Here is a 27,291-nt window from a genome sequence, read left to right on the forward strand (position 1 = left end):
GAAAATTTCCTTGCTCTGTTAGACATAATTTGGGAAATAGTTAAAAAAGAAAAATAAATTCAAAGGGGGGCTCATAATTCTGACTTCAACTGTATATGCCCAATAGTAGACCATAGCCATGACCCATAGGGCTCTTTTATAGCTGGTGGAAGTTGCTTACTTTTCCAACTTGTCCAGAATGTCGACATATCCATGATACATTGAATGGATTTTAAGATTGTTGCTACACAACCACAGGAAGCAAATGTTTTTTAAATTGTCCTCTGCCCCAGCTGTGTGAAGGTCATCTTACAGATCATCCTCAACCTCCTGTTTCCTATTTTCGCTGGTCTCTTTCTGCAGCATCATCAGACTCCGTGTGCTCAAGCCTCAGGACGGTTTTGGTGGCGTGTTCAGCAGTCATGGCTACAGTCTGCTTAGCATTATGTGCACTGTTCTTCTTTTCTTCCAGCACACTCTGTCTAGACGTGAGTGAAATCCAAGGTAGGTTTCTGTCTTTTTCTGTTCATTTAAATGCATTTAATTACTTCACGTTTGCATTGTAATTAGAGCATATTTTGTTGGTTGCTTTTAGTCCCGATAAATGATGGAATTTCTGGAGTGTTTTTAATCCAAACCAAGACCAACACATACAGTTTTGATGCCATCACAGCCAAAGAGGCATGTGAGGCTATTAAAATGACGATTGCCAAAAAGACTGAAGTGGAGACGGCAAACAAAAATGGATTTCAGACATGCAGGTAATGGAGAACTCAATGAAAGACTATAGTCAATAAAATAGACTGTTATCTATACACTGTAAAACCTAAAATGTTAAGTAACTTCTTGAGGGAAACTGATTGCAACAAACTGTTAAAAAACTAATCCTAAAGAGTACTGTGAACTTAATCCATTTGAGTAAACAAAGCAATTTGAGCACAGTAAAACCCAATAAATCAAGAGAACTCAAACCAACAGAGTAGTGTAAAACCCAATAAGTTAAGGCAGCTCAAACCGTTTGAGGAAGCCGATTGCTACAAACCATTTGAGTTAAAAAAACTAATCTATATGAGTACTGTGAACTAACTCCATTTAAATTGAAGTAACGAGGTATTTAATTAACACATTATCCTAAACACTGTGTTAAAAACTCTTTTCAAATAGTAGAATGAGTAGAATTAACTTTCAGTAAATTTTGAGTTAATTACACACGTTGATTGTTGGATTTTTCAGTGAGTATATCTATCAGCTTTTGGCTAATTCATTTAATTTTTTTTTTATTCCTTTGCATTAACAGTTATTATTAATAGTATTTAAATATAATATGGATCTTTTAATTGTCTACACTAATCTACACTAATTGTCAAAAAGAAATCTACACTGAATAATCTACATTTAATTTTGAATGAAAGGACTACCAAGCGTGGATATCGCACAATATAGTAGAGACATGATTTTTATAATTAAATTTGAAATCTTACTTTTTAATTGTAACTGTTTTGTCATTTTATTGACTTTTATTACGAAATATTTGACCAGTCATTTTAGGAATTTACAAGATAGAACTTTGTCAATTATTGCTCTATATTCTTCAAAATTATTTACTTATTGTTTTTACATTTGGTGGGAATTTTGACACACCTCCATTAATTGCATACTCTGGTTCATACAAAGAGAATAATACAAATGATATATCGTAGCAATTATTTAAAAAAAACTGCCTTAAAAATGACAAGTCAAGTTTACTTAAAAATGTAAGTATTTCTGTTTAAACTTAAAGCTGTTAAGTTCACTTAACTTAAATTTTTTAATTATACATGCAGTTCATTTACTTAATAATTTGAAGGCAGTGCGTTTACTTACTTTTTCATCTAATGGCTTTTAACAGAGTATATACATATACATTTACACTTAAATTTGTAAAAACTAATAACTCGATTCCTTAATTTTGTCCCAACACAAATTGATTAAGTAATTGTTTTTACAAAAATAAATTGATGGAGCATAAATTAAGCAGTTCCTCCCAAAAATTGTGTTTATTCAGCTTCATTTTAATAAGTTTGAACGAGCAGCATAAATATATTGTGAGTGTATATATAAGAGAGTGTGTTTATATGTATGAATGTATGTTAAAATAAAATAAAATATGGTTTCATACAGGTTTGGTTGGGTTGAGGAGCAAATTGCAGTTATTCCTCGAGTTGAGAAAAACGAAAATTGTGGTAAAAACAATGTAGGTGTTATCACTTGGAGAGCTGAGCTCAGTAAAAAGTTTGATGTCTACTGTTTTAAACCAGCAGGTAATTCTATTTTGTCAATGTGTTAATTAATTATCTAAAATGTCATTTAAAACAAACTATAGTATCCTAATGTCCAAACATGTCTCTCACATGACTCAGATCCCGATGGATCACTTGAAACAACCTCAAGCAGGACTCAAACTACAACAGGAGGAAGAACACCATCAAACAACCATTATTCCACTAAAACAACCCATCCATCATCCATAAAGTCAAGCACTTCTCCTGTCTCCACATCCAGATCTTTTTCTCCTTACACATCCACCCAATCCACTTCCTTATCTTTCGACACTTCCTCCACAACGTTTATAACAATTAGCCTTTCTAACATCATTGACAGCTCTCAGACAACAACAAGCCCTCCGTCTCTTTCATCTACAAGTTCTCCACCTAAATTCTCAACCTCGTTCCTCTCGTCTTCCTCTCATTCAACCACTCAGTTTCTCCTGCAGCAAAGTTCAGCTTCAACAGATGATCATCCTGCACAGTTACAGACCACTTCACCCAACAGAACGTCACTTAGAGGTTGTGGATTTTTTTGTTTTGTTTTTTCATTTAGATCAACTCTTTACTAAATTAATCTCTTCGTGGATTAATTTTACCTCTATTTTGTTATTTTCTTTTATTTTTCAGCTGCTCCCAAAACATTTGTCATCATTTCTGTTGTGCTACTACTCTTGTTGGCAGCAGCAGGAGCAGCTTGGTATCTCAAAATGTAAGTTTTATTATATTTTTTATTTTTTAAACTAACTTTATTTCTTTAAAAAGTACCCAGTACCGGGTCCATGACGTCATTTACTTCTGCATTCTTTATATTTTAAAGGTCCGTACTGGCCCGATACCCTAATAGGTGGTTCCGATCTCTCATCAGTTGGATTTGAATAACTTTTGCATAGATTATGTTAGAGACTTGTTCTGGTTACTGACGTGTAGGAACCACCAAAATTAATTACTACACCACATAGAACCTGAAAGGTACACTCACAAAATCAAATTTTACAATAAAAAAGCGCCTCTTTTTTGGAGGGGTTTATTATAACAGAAAACATTTACAATTATTTTAATCATGTTTTATAAAAATTCTATGGGTTTTCTCTAAAATGATACCAAACCTTTGCATTTACACCTCTGCATGCGGATTTGGGAAGCTTTTGAATTTGGCTAGGCAAAATCCAGGCGAAAACCCCAAAACAGCTTGGGGTTGCTTGGGGTAACTTTAAGAAATAAAAAAAATAAAAATAAATGTGCCAAATTATACCACAAAACAGGATATAATAGTAAGAAATAATAGTAAGAAAAACATGTTTATATATTTATTTATTATATATATAGTGTTTTGAGAGCTTTAGTTATTTTGCCTATTTTTTAACCACTTTCCCTATCTTAGAAAGAAAACAATTAAAAACAATTATTTTGTGTGTGTGTATATATATATATATATATATATATATAACAATGAATTTGCTAATTATTTTAATTAGAGAAATGACTTAACTTCCAACATGACTTCCCACATAGCGAAATATCTCTTGCCCACACAATCAGCTTTTGCTTGGCCCACATGCTACAGTAAATTACGGTACATGACTGGACCAAGTCTGGCTTCCAGACAAGGGAAAACATGGACCATATCTGGGCCAAGTCTCAGCCAAGTTAATAACCCATAACTGAGCCTGAACTGGGCCAGATATGTTGGTGTGTCACGACTGCAATGAAATTTATAAACCCATGAATCATTGCACTTTAGGCGTGCTATGGGCAGGCTTTTTCTCGAAGCGACCTGATTGGTAGAACTTTTTTCTTTATTTAAAAATAATAAAAATGTATTTTAAATGTGGGTCAAGATAGGCCAAAATTACATGGCCCACATATCAACATCAGGGGCAAATATTACATTTTACATCTGACCCAAGTATTGTATTCTGCCTTAAAGACAGTGCCACCTCTGCCAAACCAGGGCCATGTTTGGCCCACATGCTGCAGTGCCAGATGAATGCCTGCTGTGCCAGCTTTATGCCAAATCTGGGCCAGAATTCTTTGCTACCTGGGTTATTTATATTCTGTTTTTGTTTTTTCAGCAAAAGAGGACAGCGGTTTCCATCCTGGACCAGAATGAGGCCGAAACAGATCATTGAAACTGAGATGTTTAAACAAATAAGTGAGAGGCATTGCATTTCAGAACAGACCAACAAAGAAAACAACAACTGGACATGCAACAACATCATCCTTCAGATGGAACAAGACTCAGACTCATCCTAAGATATGCTGTTTTCTAAGTTATCAATTGATAACACTGTACGCTCAGTCCTGTCACTGTAACTGCATAATTCAAATATTATTCAGATGTTTTCCTTTTGTGCTTCACAGAAGAAAGTCTCATGTGGATTTGGAACATTTCCAGTTGTGTGTGTGTGTGTGTGTGTGAACAGTTACTTCACAATTTCCCATTTTGCTGCTCATTAAATCTTTTAAAATTATCTTTTTCATTTAACTAAGATGTTTGTTCTTGATTTGATCATTTAGTTTGCTGCTCAGTCGTGTTTTTTTTTTCTTCTTAATATTTTACATTCACAATACATTCACATGATGTCTATTATTTATCATCTTTGAGAACTGACTTTTTAAATTAGACCTTTACCATGTTTCACATACAGGAACATCTATTGCTAAAGTTGATTAAATTGTTGATTAAACCCTTTCAAAATTAATAAGCTAATTGAAATTAATATGTATATTTAAACTCTATATGCTCTTGTTCACGTGTGGGTATCAAGGTTCGATGGGTTTTATAATACAGTGGAGGAACTATGACCTTAGGCTAATCAGCTGCTACCATAAAACTGGTTCCCTCGATAAAATCCCCATTGTGAATGATGTGTCGAATTCAGGCCAAAAAGCTTTTTGGAGGTAAATGGCGTGAATACCATTGAGTGTTTGGGGCATTGTTTGTTTGACGTTATTAGCGGAGAGCTTAGCAAACTAGCGAACTGACAAACTATGGAAATGGCTGCAGTGTTGCCAGATGTAGCATACTGATTCCAGCCCAAAAACTATCCAAAACCCGCTAAAATGCAAAATGACCCACCCAGCCGTCTGGAAATTACGCTTAGTTGGGGGGAGGGGGGTGGGTGATGTGGTTGTGTTGGTTGCCACAGGATCACGCTAAGTGGGGGGGTCCCTACAGGGGTTGGCCGAACATTCCAAAAAAGCCCAAATTTTCACTAGCCCCCTATGGCCTTTTTTACCCACAAAAATAAATTCAAAACCGCCTAATATGGCAACGCTGAATAGCTGACGTGCGAATTTATACCAGAATCCACAGCCTGCCCCGCCCCTGCGCGCCGACGTCACTACACCATCCCTCGGGGTCTTGACGCCATCACTTCGCGTCAAGGGTTTCTTGTTATCATCTTGCTGGACATCTCGAATATTTGTTTGGATAAAACAAATGCCAACAGGTTTGTACTGGTTTCGCATGTCGCTGGGTTATTGCACATCTATCTCTATAACTAAGCGTTAAGGGGATTTGCGTTATAAGGTTTTCTTATGGTTACATTAGCCAAGCTAACTCTAGTAACGTTAGCCAGCTGGTTGTTTATGTTGTTGTTCGATACAAGTGTTGCTATTTAAGCTGGCTTTGTACACTCTGAAACAAATATATGGTTCACTCGTTTAACCTTACCCGGTTATTTCATCTTGAAAGACTCTTTGTTTTCAATATGAGGATGTAAATAAAAAACAGCACTACCCGTTTAGTTCTTACAAAAGTTAACCATGGTTTACCACAGTAAAAGTACATTAATATGTTTTGGGCACATTGATTATCATTAGTATAACCACAGTTTTACTGCTAAATGTCATGGTTAGTTTATGGTTGGTGTTGCCTGCAAAGTGGCACAGGTTGATTTGAGGTTTAGTTGCAGTAACCCATATCTGTAGTAAACTAACGTTACTATTAGTTTGTTTTGAATACATTTTTTTTAATCTGAAAAAAATGTGTCACTGATCTTTCTGAAAACTTGAGACGAATGACTTAACTAATGTTACTTAAGTAATTAACAATGTACATGTGAGTAGTTTCTTGAGTCATTTAATATTAACATTGTAAAATGATTCATTTGTGGACATATTGAGGTTTTTACTACATTTTCTTTTGTATTTTAGGGTAAAATATATAGACCATGAATCCAACAGCATGCATTGTTTCTAAAATAATGTTCTTTTGCATCCTTCTATAATTAACAAATTAAATGACATGAAAAGGTGTAAACATGATGATCATGCTATCCGGCTTTGTTTGAAAATAAGCACATGTTGGAAGCAAATTACGAAACAGTTTCCACAATCAGTGTCAGTTATGTTCAGTATTTTAAAAAGTATATAAGATTGTAAATTTAAGAACAGTATGTCACCATCTTGTCCAACTTGTGCTCTCTTGTTCAGGACCTGCAGTGGTGAATGAGGTCTAGAGTTAACAGAGCAGCCCTCCATTTGGAGCCAAGATGGGCCAGCAGCTTTCTGGCCAAGCAGTGACCCGATTACCTGAGAAACTGATCAAACATGTGGGGCTGGTGCGGGACAGTGGATATCTCACCTATGATGAGTTCTTGGGTCGTGTGGCAGAGCTCAATGATGTGTAAGTGAGGTTTTAGGATAAATTATGTTTGCTAAAATGTATTAAAAATAATGTAATATACAATTTTATGTACCACTTTATATTAAGGGCCATTAACGACTATTTATTTACATCAAAATGAAAATGCAATGTGCTTAATGTCTTCATAATGTATTACAGAACACTTCTTGTGCTCTTGAGGTGGGATACGGGTGGGATTAAGGACTGGTGGGTGGTATGGGTTGGTTTGAGGGTGGGTTAATGTTTAGGGGAATTGTCAATTGTGTAATTATAAATATAATTACAGAAATTAATTACGTCCATGTATTTAATCCTAGTAAAAACATGTTCTTACACAATAAGCACATTGTAGCAAATTGTTATTAATTTCAGTGTTAGCACATATGAGTTAAGAACACTTAATATAAAATAGAACCCAGCTTTACTTATGTAGGTGGCAAATTGTTGTTGGGAATTTGTTGTTGTGAATTAAACTACAAATTTAACGATACGATTTTTATCATTTGGATGTAATATGTGACAATTAAGCTATTTGAGCAGATATATTTTAGTCAGCTAAATCAAATGATTACACTTTCAAATAATTAAATGACCATGATCATACAAATAAATTATTGTAGTAGGCTTTGACGGCACAGTTTGATAAGAATGTGCTTTTCCCAAAAAACAAAAATGTTATTTAAAATGTAATGATAAGATTATGTGAAAATTAATAAAATATAATCAGATTTATATATTATTAATAAATTATTAGAATGTGGTGTGCATTCATTAATTCATTTTCCTTTGGCTTAGTCCCTTTATTCATCAGGGGTCGATGTGGTATCTAATAAAACTATAATGTTATAGGTAGGGCCAGATGGAATCTGCGGACATTTTTTGCTATTTCTGCGCAGAATTTTGGTAAAAATATGCAGATTTATGCAGTATGATTTTGGGAGTATCATAACTAAAACCTTAATATATGAAATAAAAAGCAATACATTTTTAACTTGTATTAAATATTTACAATACAAATCCAATTAAATCCACTTTATTTGGTAAACAAAGCAAGTCTCTCATATAATATCTCTACTAAAAGACAGAAAATATTACTTTACAAACTATATTGTAAATAAATCATGTTAATAATTTCATATTAGTTAATAATATTAGTGAAATTAATTTACAAACTGAATAAATAATAATTTACACACGTTTACACAAGTAAAAAAAAAAACAATCAATGATGGGCTAAATCTGTGGAATTCTGCATGCAAATTCCATGTGGACCTAGTTATAGGCCATTTTAAACACATTTAAATAATATGTAAAACAATAAAAAATTGTAATGTATTTAATAATATATAAAACAATGAAGATGGTGTCACAAAAACATTAAAATACAAACAATACACATTTACCAACGATTATATTGCAAATATATAATGTACTAATGCATTTATTTGTACTTATCATTATTTGATTATTATTATTTAATATTTTATTATTCTTATTTTCAAAAGAAGTCTTTAAATAATTTATATTTGCTATTGTTTTCTATTGGACTTCTATTTCTCCAAATTTAGATTCTTATTGTTGTCATTTTTAAGGTTACGAGCGGTTGTGTAAGCATTTCGCTGCATATCATACTGTGTATGACTCTGTATGTGAAATAAAAATTGAATTTGAATATTTATGAATGTGATAAAAGAATTCTTTGTGTGCCCCGTTCAGTTTTATGTGGAGTTTAATGTAAAAAGCATATTCATTTAAAGTCATCATCTTAACTTCCACATTTATTTTTCCCTTACAGAACTGCTAAACTCGCCTCTGGACAAAAGAAACATCTATTGTTTGAAGTGCAGCCTGGATCTGATTCCAGTGCTTTGTGGAAAGTTGCGGTTAGAATAGTGTGCACCAAGGTGAGATCAATGTACAAACCACCGGATCTATAAAGGTGGAATATATTAAAACATTTACGCATCTAAAACATGGGTACCAGGCAATTGCAATGTAAAATAGTAGTTGATGTTTATCTAAGGTGGAGATGGCAATTGTTTCTGTGTTTGCAGATTAACAAGGAGGATGGAATGGTAGAGGCATCTCGTATTATGAATTTGTACCAGTTTATCCAGCTCTACAAAGACATCACTAGTCAAGCAGCTGAAGTATTTAGTTCAAATGTGGCAGCAGAGGGATCATCTGAAGACACCTGCCAGGCCAGCATGTGGATGGGCAGGTACTCATACTTCAATTAAATTCAAGTTTATTTCTATAGCGCTTTTCACAATAATTATTGTTTGAAGCAGCTCTATAAAAGGTGCACAGTGTTGCATTACAATCAAATTTAGAAAAGTTTAGGTTATTAGTTACTAATAACATTAACTAATTAACTAGTAACTAAAAGCTTTTTACAGTTAGAGTTATTTTAAATAAACATAGTTAATCTGCAATTACTATTAATCTACTAATTACTAAGTTAATCTACTAATTACTAATGTATAGATGTTCAATAAGATGTATTAAGTGTATGTGTTTGAACTCAGAGAGTGTGTCTGAGCTTCGGACATTATAAGGAAGGCTATTACAGAGTTTAGGAGCCATATATGAGAAGGCTCGACCTCCTTTAGTGAACTTTAATATTTTGGATACTACCCAGTTATTGTTCTGTTTAACAAATCTTCACCGGATGTTATGATGCTAAAGGATGACTCCTTGTCTAATTTAGCTAATAATGGTATCTGCTTTGTAACAGGGTAAAACAGTTGACTGATGAGGAAGAATGCTGTATCTGCATGGATGGTAAAGCAGACCTTATTCTGCCCTGTGCGCACAGCTTCTGTCAGAAGTGTATTGACAAGTGGTAAGGGCTAATAATTTAATAATGAAAATTCCGTCTGTGTTCCTTTACGTTATTCTAAACCCATTTGACTTGAGTTCTTTTGTTGGGGGAAAAAGAAGATATTCTGAAGAATGTTGAAGTGAGTAGAAACTGTAACTGTTTAGTCATCAACATTCTTCAAAATATCTTCCTTCGTGTTCACGAAAAAGAGAGAGAGTTTATTTATTATTCAATTTTTTTGATTGAACTTTAATGGATTACTTCATCCAGTTCATTAAATTGGTTTAGTCACCCTCATGTTGTTCCAAGCTCACTACTCATTACTTACTTTTTTTTGTCTGTATAATTATTTTTTCTATAAAATGTAAGACTTTAAGAAATTCACAAATAAAATGAATGCCATATGTCCCTACAGAACAACCCCATAAAATCTCTGAATAGATAATGTATTTCAGATACTTAATTACACAGACTGAAGTAACTTTTCAACAAGGGTTTAATATTACTTTTCTGGCAAGTTTAAAATGCTCAGCATGTGTTTTATTCAATATTTACAGTTTTGATTTTTGAAAATATTGAAAATTTTGATTCCTTTTCAAGTATTTCCCGCGTGATGTTTAACAGAACAAGGACATTTTCACAGTATTTCCAATTATGTTGGTTCTTCCGAAGAAAGTCTCATTTCTTTTTTTCGGCTGGAATAAAAACTGTTTTTTTTTATTATTAAAGTAAAGGTAAATTTTTAAGGTCAATATTATTAACGCCCTGTTTTTTTCAGTCAGCTACAGAACACCACTTTTGTCCAGTGATTTCCTAATTAAAGGCTTTAAATTGCACTTTAAGCTGAAATAAGTAGTAAAATATGTCAGGGTGTCTGCGGGCTCTTAAAAAGTATTCAAAGGTAATACATCAATTATGAGAAAATTACCCTAAAAATGTATTAAAAAGTCTTAGTTGTGTTTTACGTGGTCTTAAATTTTGTGTAAAAGTGTTTTACTCCAAAAAAAGCATAAATATATTTATTTCCCTCCTAATATTAACAAGGGCGTGCTCGATCCACCTGATTGGTTCAGTGGGAGGGTGATGTGACGCTCCCCACATGTAAAGAAACCATAGAGTGAAACAGACAGCAAAATGGGAAAATGTAAGTTTGCGTACTCGTGGTTGGAGAAAGACGAGTTTAAACAGTGGCTGAAGTCTGTCGCTAAAAACAACTGCATAATTTATTCTTTCTAGCTTTGTTTCTTCCGAGCTATTGACTATAAATTAGTTAATAAAACTATTATGTTTAAAATGTGTTGAAAATGTCTTCTTTCCGTTAAACAGCTCTTGGGAAATATTTCAAAACGATTGAAAAAAATTCACAGGAGGGCTAATAATTTTGCCTTTAGCTGTACATACTGTAGGTATTAGATGTTAATTTAGTACTAATATACACTTACCGGCCACTTTATTAGGTACACCTGTCTAACTGCTCGTTAATGCAAGTTTCTTATCAGCCAATCCCATGGCAGCAACTCAATGCATTTAGACATGTAGACATGGTCAAAACGATCTGCTGCAGTTCAAACAGAGCATCAGAATGGGAAAGAAAAGGGGATTTAAGTGACTTTGAAAGTGCCATGGTTGTTGGTGTCAGATAGGCTGGTCTGAGAATTTCAGAAACTGCTGATCTACTGGGATTTTCACGCACAACCATCTCTAGGGTTTACAGAGAATGGTCAGAATAAGAGAAAATATCCAGTGAGCGGCAGTTCTGTGGACATAAATGCCTTGTTGATGCCAGAGGTCAGAAAAGAATGGCCAGACTAGTTCTAGCTGACATTAACTCAAAAACCACTCATTACAAACGAGGTATGCAGTTAAGCATCCCTAAATGCACGACATGTCCAGTTCTAAAGGCAAAAGGGGGTCCAACCTGGTACTAGTAAGGTGTTCCTAATAAAGTGGCTGGTGAGTATATTAATGCTTGCAAATTAAAGCTCATTTAATTGATTTATGAGGAAAACAGAAAGGAATTTTGAACAACATTATTATACCACACATAGCCACAATTCTTAAATCCTTTTAATCGGCCATGACAAACCCTGTGCCATTATATCTGTGCCTCATACAGGAGCGGCCAGAGCCGAAACTGCCCCGTCTGCCGGATTCAGGTGACAGCTGCCAATGAATCATGGGTCATGTCGGATGCCCCCACAGAGGAAGATGTAGCCGGGTACATTCTCAATCTTGCGGATGAAGCTGGTCACCCACACAGACCTTAAAAATCAAACACTGTGCCACTCTCATACTCACCATCTCCCCATAATAGACCTATAAATAGTTTTCATAGAGTGACTGTGGGTATTTGTTGCACTATGTATTGTCACTCACTGGAGGCAATAACTGCTGATCGTTTAAATTTTAAACACTTTTAGGTTTAACGCATCATGTTATAATCGATTCATAGACTGTAGACGTATTTAGGATGACAACATGTAGCTGTAGCACATCATGGCCTCGTCACACTTGCTGTTTTATCTGGTTTGTGAAGTAATTGCACTTAATTGCGTTCGTTCCGTAAAGGCCTTGTAATACCTAACAAAAAGCATCACAGTGTCGGCACGTGCAACAGTTTAGTAGTATTGACGCTGTAATTAAGTAACGCTGACTGTACAGTTGATGTGCTTTAAATTCTAAGGTTTAACAGAATAACTGTAGTGATTTATTTTGACAAATGCGTACGTTGGACTAACTTTAAAGCGATAGTACATCTTTTTTCATTTACACACCGTTCAATTGCTCCAAAACGGTTACTTTATTCTGTCGAACACTAGAAGATATTTTGAAGAATGTTTGAAACCAGTAACCATTGACTTTGATAGTGTATTTATTTTGCAACAGATGACAATGGCTACCACACTTTAAAAAATATCCATAAATTAGCAGTTTTCTGAATTTTGTGATAATTTTTTTTTATTTTTCCCTGTTTATTTATGCTTTTGAATTGCATTATGGGACATTGATCTTTGCTGCAAAAACTTTTAATCTTGGAAAGTTCGAAAAAAGTGACTTTTATTAACATTTTTAATAGTTTAAAGTCCTATATTTGTCAGGGTTGGTGTTGTATATTATGGTACAAAAACCTTAAACTTAAACTGCCAGTACATTGTTATTTTACATGCTATTTTACAGACTTATTTCCCTCTATATATCATTTCGTATAAATTATATTATTTCAAACTACAAAAATATCAATAAAAGTCACCTCATTAAATGGTAGAGTTGAAATTTCAACATCAAAAGTCGACACAACAGAGATAAAAGTCTCATAGGGAAATTCACAACCGTAAATAAACTAAAAACACTTGTGAATCATAAAATACGGATGTTTTTACAGTGCAGTTTCCAACATTATTCAAAATATATTTCGTGTTGAACAGAGAAAAGCGGGGGTGAGTACATTTAAATTTTTAGGTGAACTGTCCCCTTAAAAATAGGGCATGATGAATATTATGAACCATAATTGCAACTAATCCGCATTTGCTTGTTTTCTTTTAAAGCTAAATGAGTTGCAAATGAAATCTTTATTTTTTTAGGGCATCTCTGACACTTTCAGTGGAGGTTAGTTACCTTTTAGCTGTTTTCCAGTGTGAAATCCTCTACTGTTCATTTCATCCTGCACTATTTTCTGTGACGAGAGAGACTGTGAATTTTGTTGGTTTTGGAAATTCACTTGTATTATAAAAGATATGTATAGACGGATCTTTATAAATAAGTCTAATTTTGTGTGGCAGTATATTAAGAGTTAATCCAGTTTATCAAGATCGACTAATCTAGTTTTAAACCGTTTCTGGAATATTCTCACATATTTATAGATGCTGGATTGAATGTCAATAGTTTTATCCAAATGAAAATGACACTTGTTGCTGCTTCCTTTCTCGTGGTGTTAATTTGATGGAGAATTCTTTTAATTCTTGACTGAATTGGGATGTTTGGTGTTCTCTGGTTTCCTCTTCCTGTGTATATCTCCAATAATAAAATAAATCAAGTATTTTGTTTTAGGTCTTGTTTGAAGGGTGTAACAGTTCTCACTACTTCCACTGGGCTGCAGTGTTGAGCAAATATTTTCTCTTTACAGCTGTGGAAAAATTAAGAGACCACTTGAACATTCTTTATATCAGGGGTACGCAAACTTTATCATATGGTGGCCCAAAAAGCAAATATCACTGAGAGCAATTGGCTGAAGATATATATACCAAACTATTTTACAGGGAAGTTGCCATCGGTAATTTCCTAATTTATTTAAGAATATTTAAAAATACATAGAAAACATTTGCTTTGAATTGTTTTAACTAATGCAGTTTAACTTTTTTTAATTAACTTATTGTAAGTATGCAATTCAAACATAAACAATCAGATTTATAACACAGAAGTTCAATACAGCATAGTTAAGCCGAATCTGCCTTTGCCTTGATTCCCTCATCAAAGTCTCTGCGTTATCCTTTATCCGTCAGGTGACAGTATGTACATTTTAAACTAAATTAAAGCATTTAAGTTGAAACATTTAATTTCAGTTAGCTTTTTTGTAGCATGACAATAAACTAACAAATAAAATGTTGCATTAAAGGGCACCTGATGAAAATCCTCTTTTGGAAGTTGTTTGGTCAGAACTGTGTGTAGGTATAGTGTGTCCACAGAGGGGTAGAAACACAGTAAGTCTATTTTTTTTTATTTCAATTTTGATCAAGAATGAATTTTACAAGTTTAAAATGTTTTTAAAACATTTTTTACACGTTTAAAATGAATTACAGCAATTTTACTGTCTTTATCGCCACAGCTGCACATTAGTACAATTATATAAAAAAGACACTTCAGGTTTATTTTGTACATTAACATAACGGATATCCACACAGCAGAGGATATTAATGTGTATCCATGTCACATTTTGGAGACACAAAAGACTTGTATTAAACCTTGAAAAGGAGTTAAATAGATGCCCTTGAAATTTTAAATGACAATCTAATGATATCTAAACCATCCTCATCATTCTCCCTCTCTTCTCATGGGATGGCTGGCCAAATCAAAGTTACCATGGGCAGACTATATCCCGTGGGTCCTAGTTTGGGCATCTCTAGATTATCTAGGTATTTGGTAAAATGTTAATATTTGTTTTGATTTTAAAACATTGCCATTGGTTTGTCTAAAAATGTACAACATGGCACCTTTTTGGTATTTTATGCACAAAAAAGACAATGCAAATGACATTTCAGAAAAAATATCTATAAATGACAGTTTTTAAGTAGTCTCTTATTTTTTCCATTATCTGTGATTTTAACTATAGAGAACCATCTTCAATTAATAGAGCAAGACTTTCTTTTTTCCATCACTGTATTTATTTAACATTTTTTGAGTGCCTTATTCAGATACACAGAGCATAGTCACCATTCAGGCATGTTATAAGAGGCTTTTCTGAATCCAAGCACCCATACATCATTCCGCATCCATAACAAAATCTTTAACAGTCTCAATCGGTGTACAAAATGTGCAAATTCAAGTACACAAAAAATAAAATGTTACTCAACAGTCCCCGAAATCTCAGGTTGCAATCAAACAAGTTTATCAAGGTTGTATTCCAACTTTCTGTTTTTTATGTAAAACTATCTAAAAAAAAAGAATACATTGTTCAAGTCACAAACCCAAAGACTCCCTCGTTTAGAAAAGGTAACAAATGTACAACAAATGTCCCCCAAAAAACTCACTTTTCAGAAAGCATGCAAAATACAGGAACAGTTTATTGTCCGTGTTTTGTTAAAAAAGGAAAACAAACAGATTTGCTATATGAAATGTTTATATCCAACACCTTTAAGGCACCATGGGAAGTGATATGTGCATCATCAATAAGATGCATGGCTCTTTATCTTGCATTCTAGAATGATGTGTATTTTTCATGACTCTTTAGTGCATGACCTGTCGCAAGATTTTATACTGACATCTGGTCCATTCGTATGAACCCAAGCTTTACCCTGTCTGTCACCCTGCTATGTTTACGGGGCTTGTGCTGCCACTGTTTCTGACTTGACGGCTTCCACTAGGAAGCTGAGCTCATTGCACAGTGTCTCATGCCGATAGGCCATACGGATCTGCGCCACATTCGTCTTACGGATGTCATTTCCTTCTGGTCCATCCTCTAGATAATTCTCACCCAGGTAGTATTTCTTCTCCTGCAAGGAAAATCAAAATGTCAGCTTATCCTGGATAAATGTGAGTATATTTATTTTTAATGCAAGGGGTTATTAAAACGAGTACTAGATTATTATTTAAGGGTTAGTTCACAAAAAAATGAAATCGGGGTCTTGTTTGAAGCTCTTACAATAGAAGTGAATGTGTCCAAATCTAATATTCTCGTATACCTACAGTAGTCAACATTTGAAGTGGTTCAAAACCTTGCATTAAAGTTGTCCTAAATGATTGAACAGCACTCCAATTTTTTTGATCCACTTCAAATGTTGACTACTGTTATAGAATGTTGAATGATGTTATATTATCTCAAATATAGATAACAACCAAACCACACAACACAAATGTACATTTATCTAAAACTTGCTCTCAATGGCATGGATATGGCCTGGATGTTCATTATGAGTATAGCTATTTGCTGCTGCTTTTTACTTGCAGTGCATACGTGATAGTGCTTCACCTTTTCCACATTTTTTATGTTACAGCCTTATTCCAAAATGGATTCAATTCATTTATTTCCTCAAAATTCGACACACAAAACCCCATAATAACAATGTGAAAAATGATTTTTGAAATTGATGCAAATTTATTAAAAATAAAAAACCTGTAAAGTCAGGTCAGTATTCACAGCCTTTGCTGTGAAGCTCTAAATTGAGCTCAGGTACATTCTGTTTCAATTCTGGTACACATTTTTTCACATTGTCATGATGGGGTATTGAGTGTAGAATTTTGAGGAAATAAATTAATTTAATCCATTTTGTAATAAGGCTGTAACATAAAGAAATGTGGAAAAAGTGAAGCGCTATGAATACTTTCCGCATGCACTGTATAAAAGAATGAAAAATAAATGCTTTGAGAAAATTAGGGCACTGAATTATTTAGTACTGAATTAAGTCGGGACAAAAGAAGCAAATGGTCATCCATTGGGCAGCAACATGCTGTCTCAGTTAGTGTCTGTCTGGCTAATATTGGTGGAGTGTTCCATACATTGCCTCTCACCGGGCTCATGTTGGAGGGAGTTTGCCCTACCTATGTATTTAGAACCAGCATCGACGATCAGTGAAAAAGAGCACTCTAATTGATTAACTGATGTGACAAAACTAAGCAAACTATGTCAAAAAATGCAGTTTATGAGTGAACTGTGAGCACAAAAGTCATTTTGTCACATTTCTTTAATATTTTCAAATGACATGGAGTATCAGATTATCAGACATACTTGCATGAGAGAATCCTTCTGTGGTGAGAAAGAACTGTTAAATTGGTACTTAAACGCTGCTCTGTTTACAGTTTGTATGTGTGCAGCACTAGTTCCGGTTTCCCTTTATGGAATGATAGATGCATATAATACCAGCTACAGGGCTGGAAAGGTACATCCTCTCACAGGTGTAGAACATTTGTTCTCTTTTCAGTCAGCTATTGTCTGTTTGGTGTGTTCACATGCAGCTTTTTGGATTTAACAGGACTAGATGCAGCCAATGTGAGGCGACAACAATGTTTTTGTGGATACTAGTTCTTTGGTGTTGGTTTAGTGTGTCCCAGGCTTTAGGGTACATCAACTCAGCCAATAAGTTGCTGCAAGCTGTAGTTTACATGTCAATCATCAGTGTTGCAAAAAAGCAAACATTTCGGAATTGTGCATCGAATAAAAATGGATTAACATTCCTACTTTTAAATCCTGTAAAAATGGCCCAATTTACTTCCATTGTGAGTTTATTGATGTCTCCTTGTTTTGCTGAGGTACAAGCTGAAATTACTTTTAGAATTAATTCTGAACATACAATATTAGTACTAATATATAGACAGTACCTGATGTGACAGGCCGCTCTGAAGCACACTGTTTCTGGCGATCTCACATGTATCGCATGTGCTCAGTTTCCACAGCTGTGCTGCTATGGCGTATTCCTCCATCAAGGCTTCCTGAAGGTACAAACAGCAGAATTACACATCACCGACTGCATCAGACGATTGCTCTCACATTATTAAACTCTACTGTTTATCAGCAGTGTATGCTGTGTTGCGAGTATCTGCCCTGCCTGACCTTTGTGTAGTGAAACTGTAGTGGGTCGTCTGTGGAGAGGGAAACACACAGGCCTTTCTGCAGGAACTCTCGCAGGGGATTTTTGGAGTACTCCAGGAACAGACTGTTATTGCTGAGAGGAGACATGGCAATGGGAACCTGGGCCAAGTAATAAAGGTACTGCAGCACAGGACTCTGTACAGAGAAACATAAAAACCACAAGAAAAACTACATCAGTGCCACTGGCATCAGGTTTGATTTAGAATCGTTAGATATGTTTTCATGCATGTTTTGATATACTCCATTACAAAAAAAATACTGAATGGAAATGACCAGATGTGCGTAAGATCTTAAAACGTATGAACAAATTTGACTGATTCTTTTGTGCAATAAGAAAACATGCATTAAAAGCTGTGATAGTAACATGCCATTAAAATGGTTTGGTTAAATGATCTCCTAGAACTGTCTCCCGTGATTGCATTTTTAAATAATATTCACATTTTCAGTACTCACAAGTTAAATATACAGTTTTGGATGGAAACATAGCTATTGACATTCTATTGGGCTTTTTTAATTCATATTGGGAATTAGTTTTCCTTTCAAGATTTTGTTTTCATTGTAATTTTAAAGTTGTTTAGTCCAGTGCTTCCCAAACATCGACTTTACTTGGGAGGGTCTCCCAGGTATATTAACGGCTGCCCAAATATATTTAGTGCCTTTTTACTATTAGTAGTTTTTTTTACTATTATTAACATCACTTTTTTGTATCTGCCCAATAAAACCAAACATCCGCGATCGATTGAGTAGAGGAAAATCATCTCTCATTTACCTGTTTAGTTTTGTGAGAGAAATCCCGCAGACACTCCCACAGCTTTGCAGACCCACAGAGATGCACCTTTTTGGGACTTAAAAAGTTCATCCTACCCGGGTTTTTGAATCTCCAAAAAAGTCCAGGATTTAACTTCTGCTATCACTTTCTAAAGCTTGTATGCTTTTTGCATTACTCTTTATTAAAGACTACTTTCCGCATGCTTGAGAGCTGACTGTACATGCACAGCCGCGAGACAGAGAGAAAAAGTAAATGATAGATTCATTAATCTAAACGATTCAGAAAAACTTTACTATATAATAATAATAATAATTCCTTACATTCATATAGCGCTTTTCTGAAAACTCAAAGCGCTTTACACATTGGGGGGATCTCCTTATCCACCATCAGTGTGCAGCATCCACCTGGATGATGCGACGGCAGCTATATTGCGTCAGACCGCACAACAGCTGATTGGTGGAGAGGAGACAGAGTGATGAAGCCAATTATGATATGGGGATGGTTAGGAGGCCATGATGGACAGAGGCCAGAGGGCAGATTTGGCCAGGATTCCAGAGTTAAACCCCTACTCTTTTTCGAAGGACATCCTGAGATTTTTAACAACCACAGTGAGTCAGGGCCTCGATTTAATGTCTCATCCGAAAGACGGCGCTCACTGAGCAGTATAGAGTCCCCGTCACTATACTGAGGCATTAGGACCCACACAAACCACAGGTTGGGGGCCCCCTGCTGGTCTCACTAACACCACTTCCGGCAGAAATCTAGCTTTCTTATGTGGTCTCCCATCCAGGTACTGACAAGGCGCAGCCCTGCTTAGCTTCAGTGGGCGACCATGTGAGAGTTGCAGAGAGCTAGCTGTCAGAAATACACATGGAGAGGACGAAATATTGGTCTAAACTGGCTGCAAAATATGTAAAAAATATATGTATACCATTTGTAATGGTCAATCAACTCATTTGCCTTTTTTTAAATAATCTAGTTTTAATCATGTAATTAGGCTCATTTTTAAAGATATTTTCTGTTTTTATTCCTTTTTCTGTCATTTATTTCTCTTTTGCTGATTATTTTATTAATTTGATGATATATATTATATAGGCTATTTTATATACATATCTAAATCGCTTTGGCATTTAAGTTTGCTTTGAACTTGTAAGAGAGAGAGAGAGAGAGAAGCACCTTGCATTTGACCTGTCAGTGGGTGCACATGGCTCCTGAATAGTATTAAAGTAACAGAAATAGTGGATGTCTTTTATTTCAACAGTCTTTTTTTAACATTAACCCATTGAAAAAAACTGTGTAAAACAGTGTCATAATAAAAAAATTAATTAATAAAAGAAAAGAATATATATATATATATAGTTAAAATTTTAATTGTGTTTTGTTTGTTGCATATAATTAACTATTTATGTGATGTGGTTAAATGATGTGTTTCTATCCGGCTACCACCACAAGTATATTTCAAACCTGTGGGAAGCACTGTAGTCATACTAGAAAACTACATCCAGTTAAAATAAATCAAAAAGGAGAATATCTGGACAACTATCTAAAATAAACTGCGGTTTATAGATGTCATTTCAGTTCATTTTTGCAAGGTTTTACTGTTAACTAAGTAAGTCTGTGTAACATACATTTCAAAAAGGACTTGCATAAATACAAATGGGTTGAAAGTTATAAACTAATCGTGTATTTTCTTTAGACTAATGGTCCATTAGTTCACGTATTTAATAACATTATCTAAATATGAATAATTCAATTCAATTCTTCTTTATTTGTATAGCGCTTTTACAATGTAGATTGTGTCTAAGCAGCTTCACATGAAAGATCATAGTAAATTAAATGCGTGTCAGTTCAGTTTTCAATGTTTAAGTTCAGATAAGTTTAGCTCAGTTCAGTGTGGTTTAATATTCACCACTGAGAGCCCAAACACTAAAGAGCAAATCCATCGATGTGCAGCTCTACAGATCCTGAACCATGCAAGCCAGTGGCGACAGCGCCGAGGAAAAAACTTCACCAATTGGCAAAAGTGAAGAATGTTCTTGTAAAGCATTTATTAATCATAGCTCAACATAATAACTAATGCATCATTAAAATTTAAACTTATGCTTGATAACATTAGTTAATGGGTTAATATGAACTAATATTATTTAACTTAAATAACCTTAATGAAGATTAATAAATACAGTAACAAATGTATTACTAATTGTTTCTTCATGTTATTAAATACATTATCTAACATTAACTAATGGACCATTTAAAGTGTTACCATATTTTCCAGCAACATTTTAATTGACGGATTCTAAAAGTACAGTGCCTGTAGAGTTAATAGTGTGTGCATTATGGCCTGTCTCAGACACTGACCTTCTTAAGGTTGAGTCCATGAGAGATGTTGTCGGCTGTGAGGAAAGCGGAGACCAGATGAGTGATGGATCCTGCTTCACCACAGTGAGGACGAAACAGAAAGGTATTCATACCACGCTCCCTGAAAATCACCACATTTGCTATTTTTATATGGTCTTTGTCTTCAATTTGATCATTTTCTGAATGTAAAGGGATTTAAACACTGAAATCAGAGCATGGTCATGATAGCGACTTACTTTCTTAGGTTGTTGAGAACCATGATGTTGGCATACATGTGGAAGAGGTAGTATGTGTAGGGTGGGTTTTCCTCGGAGGTCCACTCTTCAGGTTTTGGACTCTTATAGTTGAATATGTGATCACTGTGTTTGGATTCATCATCCACACTGTCGAACCCGGTCACCTACAAGAAATATTATTGAGATCTTTTTCTTGGATACTTTTGCATTCAAGGCTTTATTAAGGCAAGACAAATGTAGGCAAAAACACTTTTTCTGTCAGCTTTTTGATTTGGGGATTTTCATAAAAAAATAAAAATAAAAGTAAACATGGATTAAAACATCCAAAACACTCTTAAATGTTTCTTTTTTTAATATAGCACTTCGCAAATGTGTTTCTGTCCAAAATTTGAAGCGTTTATTGTCATATGTACAATAAAAGTATTACATTGCTGTCCACACTGAGTCCCAAGTGAGGTTTAAGGTATAATAAAAATATATTAATTTGACTGAAATTGGCCATTGGAAAAGCAGTTGGCCTATCCGTAGATTTAAATTATTACAATCCATATTTTTATATTGAGTAGTCATATTAAAGGCAGTTATCTCAAAATTAGTTTTCCATGAATCCATAATCTCCACTTCAGCAGAATTTCATAAGTCAAACTTTAAAGTTTAACTATGTTTTATAAGCATCCTTACAGATATGTTCATATATAAAAATCTGAAATCAAACAAAAAAAAGCTCAGGGGTAGCCTAAATAATGTGTTGTTGCTCTTTGAGTTAGGGATTCATCAGTTTAAACAGCAAAAATCAGTCTAAGGCACTCGAAAAAATGTGGGAAAATGTTTTTAAAAATGTCATATTTTTGTATACATTTTTCAACTGCCTTGTACTGATTTTTGCTGTTTATGTTAATATATAAGGTAACACTTTATTTATTTATTTTTATTTTTTTTTCACTTTATTTTGATGGTCCATTTGAGTATTAGTAGACTGTCTGCTCAATATCTGTTGATACTGCTCCTTCAACAGACATTTAACTGACTGTAAGAAACTTGAGTGCATGTCAACTTACACTAACCCCAACCTAACAGTCTACTTATAATCTAATGAGAATTAGTTGGCATATAGATGCAATGTAACTTAAATTCAACAAACGGACCATCAAAATAAAGTGTGACCATATATAATTTGCGTGATTATTAACATTTTATTCTCAAAAAAGCCAAAACAATTCTGGCTGTTGTCAGTATTTTCTGAATAATGGAGTGATTCACAAAAATCCCCTCGGTAAGTACCCCTGACTTTAAAATAAATGAATAATAAATTAAATAAATTTGAATAAATAAAATATAATAATTTTTATGAATAATAAATAATAAATACATTTGAAAAGTAGATGTTGAAGAATATGGAAATCAAGACATTTAATTTAAAAATACCTCAGTTACATATACATAATATATCATAATATTTTATAAAACTTATAATAACTAAAATATGCTATTCTGAATGTAATCAATGAATTTTAAAAGTATGAAGATAAATAATAGTTTTTAAATCCTTTATTTACCTGCAGTATCTGTAAAACCCAATAAGTTAAGGTAACTCAAACTATTAGAGGAAACTCTATTTAAACAAACCATTTAAGTTCAAAAACGTATCCTAATGAGTAATGTGAACTTAATCCATTTGAGTAAACAAAGCAATTTGAGCACAGTAAAACCCAATAAATGACGAGAACTCAAACCAACTGAGTACTGTAAAAACCAATAAGTTAGACAACTCAAACTGAATGCTACAAACCATTTGAGTTAAACTAATCTATACGAGTACTGTGAACTTACTCCATTTAAGATGAAGTAATAAGCTTTTTAATTAACTCGTTACCTTCAACACTGAGTTCAAAACTCTTCTCAAATGAGTAGAATTAACTTTCAGTCAATTTTGAGTTACCTTCACTCATTTCATTTAATCAAGTTGACTGTTGGGTTTTACAGTGTAAAAGTCTGCAAGTGGCATTACTTTTGACAATTAAAGAAACAAACAAAACAAAACAAAGATTGACTGTAATATTGAATTGGGCACATGACTTTAACCACATCTGAGTTTTGTAATTTTTGTTGTTCGTGACCAATTCAACACAAACTCTTAGTCATCTGAGAATTGTTTAATTGCCTGAAAGGGTTTGCCACCGTTGGCTTGTTTTCGGGGAAAATGGCTGTTGTTCAATAGAACTGTTAACTGCGATTTTGTTTTGAGAAGCTCAGATGTGACACGAATCCGCTCTGACTGGTCTTGCAAGCTCAACAAAAGCACTGATGAAGCACTTACATGTTTGAGGAAGACGTGCATTTCTTTGTGTTTCTGAGGATTTACAGTGGCCTGAAACAGTGGAAGGAAGATGTTTTCCAGCATCTTGGCGAAGTTGGCAATAATCTTCTTTGATCTGAAAATGTCACTAAAGAAAAGTGACATACACAAGAATATTGGATTTTAGGAACAGGATATGGTTTACAGTACGAGCACAATTATAGATAGTTATGGTAACCCCATAAATCTGAGCAAGCATTTTAAATGACTGAATTTGAACTGAAAACTGAAGGCAGAGTTATTGAATGTCATTTGTCAGTAATATGAATGTAAATTTAGGATGTTTGTTTGACAATATCTTTTACGGTAACAGTATAATACAGCTCACATTGTTAATATTAATTTATTTATCATCATGAACAAACAATGAACAATACATTTATTACAGTATTTATTCGTCTTTGTTACTTAATGAAAATGAAGTAGTTTATTGTGAGTTCATGTTAACTCACAGTACATAACTAATGTTAACAAGACTAACTTTTAATTTTAGATTTTAATATTGCATTAGTAAATGTTGAACTATGTTTAATAAATGTTGTATGAGACTGTTCTAGACTTAGCTCATGTTAGAAAGTGCATTAACTAACATTAACTACATGACCTGTATTGTAAAGTGTTACCCACATATAAATTAATATATATACCCACATGTTAATAGTTAACAACTACATTTTGGACATAATAACCATATACACAACATATAGCCTGTGCATTAAATACTTAATAATTATTTGTTATAAAATTATTTAATATAATCATTGATTAATAATAATACTCATTAATGCTATTTCATTAATTTCTTTTTAGGCTTAGTCCCTTTATTAATCCGCCACAGGGGAATGAACCGCCAACTTATCCAGCATATGTTTTACGCAGCGAATGCCCTTCCAGCTGCAACCCATCACTGGGAAACATCCACACACGCTCATTCACACACATACACTACGGACAATTTAGCCTACTAAACTCACCTATAGCACATGTCTTTGGACTGTGGGGGAAACCGGAGCACCCGGAGGAAACCCAATCAAACATGCAAACTCTGCACAGAAATGCCAACTGACCCAGCCGAGGCTCGAACCAGCGACCTTCTTGCTGTGAGGCGAACGTGCTACCCACTGCATCGCCTTAATGCTATTTATTCTTATATATTAATAAAATATTTAAGGAATAAAATATACTGTAACTTAATGAAACCATATTTGTAATTCATATTTTATACATTTCATATTTTTTATTTTACCATTGAAAAAAACTTAATTTGTTTTACATTAATTAAAAAACTGAATAACAAAGATTTATACATGTAGTCAACATATAGTGCTTATTGTTAGTTCATGATAGCTAATGCGTTATGCCATTTTAACAAATTAATCTGCATTGTAAAGTGTTAGCAAAAAAGAAATATATAAATTCAACACAAAACTATTCTTTGTAGGTCTGTTAGGACTGTCTGTTCTAGGTTGGGGGTCTGTCTTCAGCGCTCCTAATGCTAGTCAGCACCCTAATTTAAACTCAGTGAGAGAGTTTGTCAGGGCCGCCGTTCAATCGCTGTTTGGGCAGTTGGCCAGATCTGCGCTCCACTTTGGGCTTTATGTTTTGTTGTTCATCCATACACATGCGCTGACAACAGTTAGCGCATCCATTCACTTGCTTTTCACACTGATCAAACATACTGATACTGATGTTTTGATTATGTTATTTTCAATTGTGTTTAATAAATACAATTTTTACTTCATTTTGCCTAATCGTCTCCCTTAAAGTTACATCTTTAAGCCAGATGTAACATATGGGGGCTCATCCAATGTAAATTGATTTGATTTGGCTTGAGTTAAACTTTATTTGTTTGAGCTGAAATTCCTCAAAGTTCAAAAAAAAAAAAAAGCGTATGCTGGATAAGTTGGCGGTTCATTTCCTGATTCAGACCCCTGATTAATAAGGGGACTAAGCCAAAAAGAAAATGAATGAATTAATGAATAAAAGCTGTTTGGCATTTCTTATTTTGACAGATTTAAACAATTATAAACAACATAAAACTGAAATATTTTGATGTTCTGATAGCGATTCCTATGTAGAACAATCACTTCCTGCCCTCCATCTAAATTTCGCACATCATGAATGACGTCATGTGAAAACAACCTATAACAGAATGTTCAGAATTCTGAAAATGTTACAACTTTTTGCATTTGAAACTGAAATTGTTCTCAAAACAAGCATTGGTGTCAGAACATTGTCATAACGTTTGCAGAATTCTAAAATGGAATGTTCCCTTAATGCATTGCCCCTCCTCATCCCCTCAAAAAAGAAAATTATTAGGTACAGTCTGGCACGACATTCTGAGAATATACCTCTGTTAACTAGAATATCCTTGTTTTGTGTTTAGAGGAAGACAGATTAAGCCAAATGGAAGATCGTGAGAAAAAGATTTGAGACTAGTGTTCAGACATTCAGGACAACAATAATACAATTAACCGCCAACGCTGCAGCAACAACACAGATGTCAAAAGGCCAGAGTTCATTCTTATTATGCAAAAAGACGTGGAAATCAGCATTCACTATTGACCCTGTGAGAGCTGACAGACTTATTTCAGAGCAACTTTAATTCAATAGAATTTTTTTTTTTGGCAAAGATCCACAAAAAAGTCACTCTTCAAATCACAAATGTTTTTTAGATGTTAGTTTCAGTCTGATTTTAACCCTCTACTGCACGCATTACGATAGATCTATAAAAAATATTTTATTGTTTTTCTTTTCTTAAAATGGCTTAACTTAAAGTTCTGTAAAAAACTAAATTGGAAAAAAATGTTTTAAGTACTTTATGATATGTTGCCATATGGCAACAACGTCCAACAGTGGATCTAACTTAGAAATTTCAAATTTAGATCTTTCCTTATAATTCATAATTTTGTTGTTTGACATGATTTAATTGGTGTTGCTGTGTTATAAGCTTTAACACAGAACTTAAATGACACTTTATACATACTTTCCAACAACTCATATTCCAACAGCTTTCATTAATTCCATTCTTTTTTGATATTATTAAAAACAAACATAATTTTTATTATGTATACAATATACAGTAAATTTAAATATTTTCTCCAGTAAATATTATAACAAATAAATAACTCGTCAAGTATATCAAGATGCATCAGAATAACGTCGCTACTAGCTAACAATGTTTATATATTATACTATAATCTACACTATCAGAAATAAAGGTACGCGAACTGTCACTGGGGTGGTACCTTTTCAAAAGGTACAAATTTGTAACTAAAAGGTCCATATTAATACCTAGAAAAAACAAAAGTGTTCCTCTTAATTTTTTTAGGTACTATTATATACTTTTGAGGTACCAATATACACCCTTTAAGTACAAATGTGTACATTTTGAAAAGGTACCACCCCAGTGACAGCTCGCGTACCTTTATACATGTTCCATTGAACATGGTGGTGCTCGCTAATACACTGTACCCTGTATTTATATCTATTCAAAAGTAATATTGCTATTAAAACTAGATTTTATCCATAATG

The 27,291-nt window shown here is 33.9% G+C and overlaps 3 protein-coding genes across 6 annotated transcripts in view; 2 read left to right on the plus strand and 1 right to left on the minus strand.

Moving 5' to 3' along the window:
* Window positions 1-366: 366 nt before the first annotated feature.
* lyve1b (lymphatic vessel endothelial hyaluronic receptor 1b) lies at window positions 367-4,685 on the plus strand. Its single transcript, XM_056478510.1, has 6 exons — window positions 367-483; window positions 575-740; window positions 2,140-2,279; window positions 2,379-2,804; window positions 2,913-2,994; window positions 4,358-4,685. Exons 1-6 carry the CDS (start codon window positions 402-404, stop codon window positions 4,536-4,538), a joined length of 1,077 nt encoding a protein of 358 aa, XP_056334485.1. The 5' UTR covers window positions 367-401; the 3' UTR covers window positions 4,539-4,685.
* A 967-nt stretch (window positions 4,686-5,652) lies between these two features.
* rnf141 (ring finger protein 141) lies at window positions 5,653-13,785 on the plus strand. The gene is made up of 6 exons (XM_056478894.1): window positions 5,653-5,737; window positions 6,723-6,915; window positions 8,711-8,819; window positions 8,970-9,136; window positions 9,653-9,760; window positions 11,856-13,785. Exons 2-6 carry the CDS (start codon window positions 6,782-6,784, stop codon window positions 12,004-12,006), a joined length of 669 nt encoding a protein of 222 aa, XP_056334869.1. The 5' UTR covers window positions 5,653-5,737; window positions 6,723-6,781; the 3' UTR covers window positions 12,007-13,785.
* A 1,750-nt stretch (window positions 13,786-15,535) lies between these two features.
* The window catches only part of ampd3b (adenosine monophosphate deaminase 3b), a 36,005-nt gene continuing 24,249 nt past the window's right edge, over window positions 15,536-27,291 (minus strand). For all 4 annotated transcript variants that reach the window (XM_056478080.1, XM_056478081.1, XM_056478083.1 and 1 more), the window contains 6 exons: window positions 23,719-23,845; window positions 21,402-21,565; window positions 21,166-21,286; window positions 18,000-18,173; window positions 17,768-17,878; window positions 15,536-15,945 (listed from right to left, as the gene is read on the minus strand). In XM_056478080.1, coding sequence (XP_056334055.1) covers window positions 15,769-15,945; window positions 17,768-17,878; window positions 18,000-18,173; window positions 21,166-21,286; window positions 21,402-21,565; window positions 23,719-23,845 — 874 coding nt within the window. In that variant the 3' untranslated portion in view covers window positions 15,536-15,768. The remainder of the gene's footprint in view (window positions 15,946-17,767; window positions 17,879-17,999; window positions 18,174-21,165; window positions 21,287-21,401; window positions 21,566-23,718; window positions 23,846-27,291) is intronic.

The sequence above is a fragment of the Danio aesculapii genome, chromosome 18, assembly GCF_903798145.1.
Source record: "Danio aesculapii chromosome 18, fDanAes4.1, whole genome shotgun sequence".
NCBI classification, from domain to species: domain Eukaryota; kingdom Metazoa; phylum Chordata; class Actinopteri; order Cypriniformes; family Danionidae; genus Danio; species Danio aesculapii.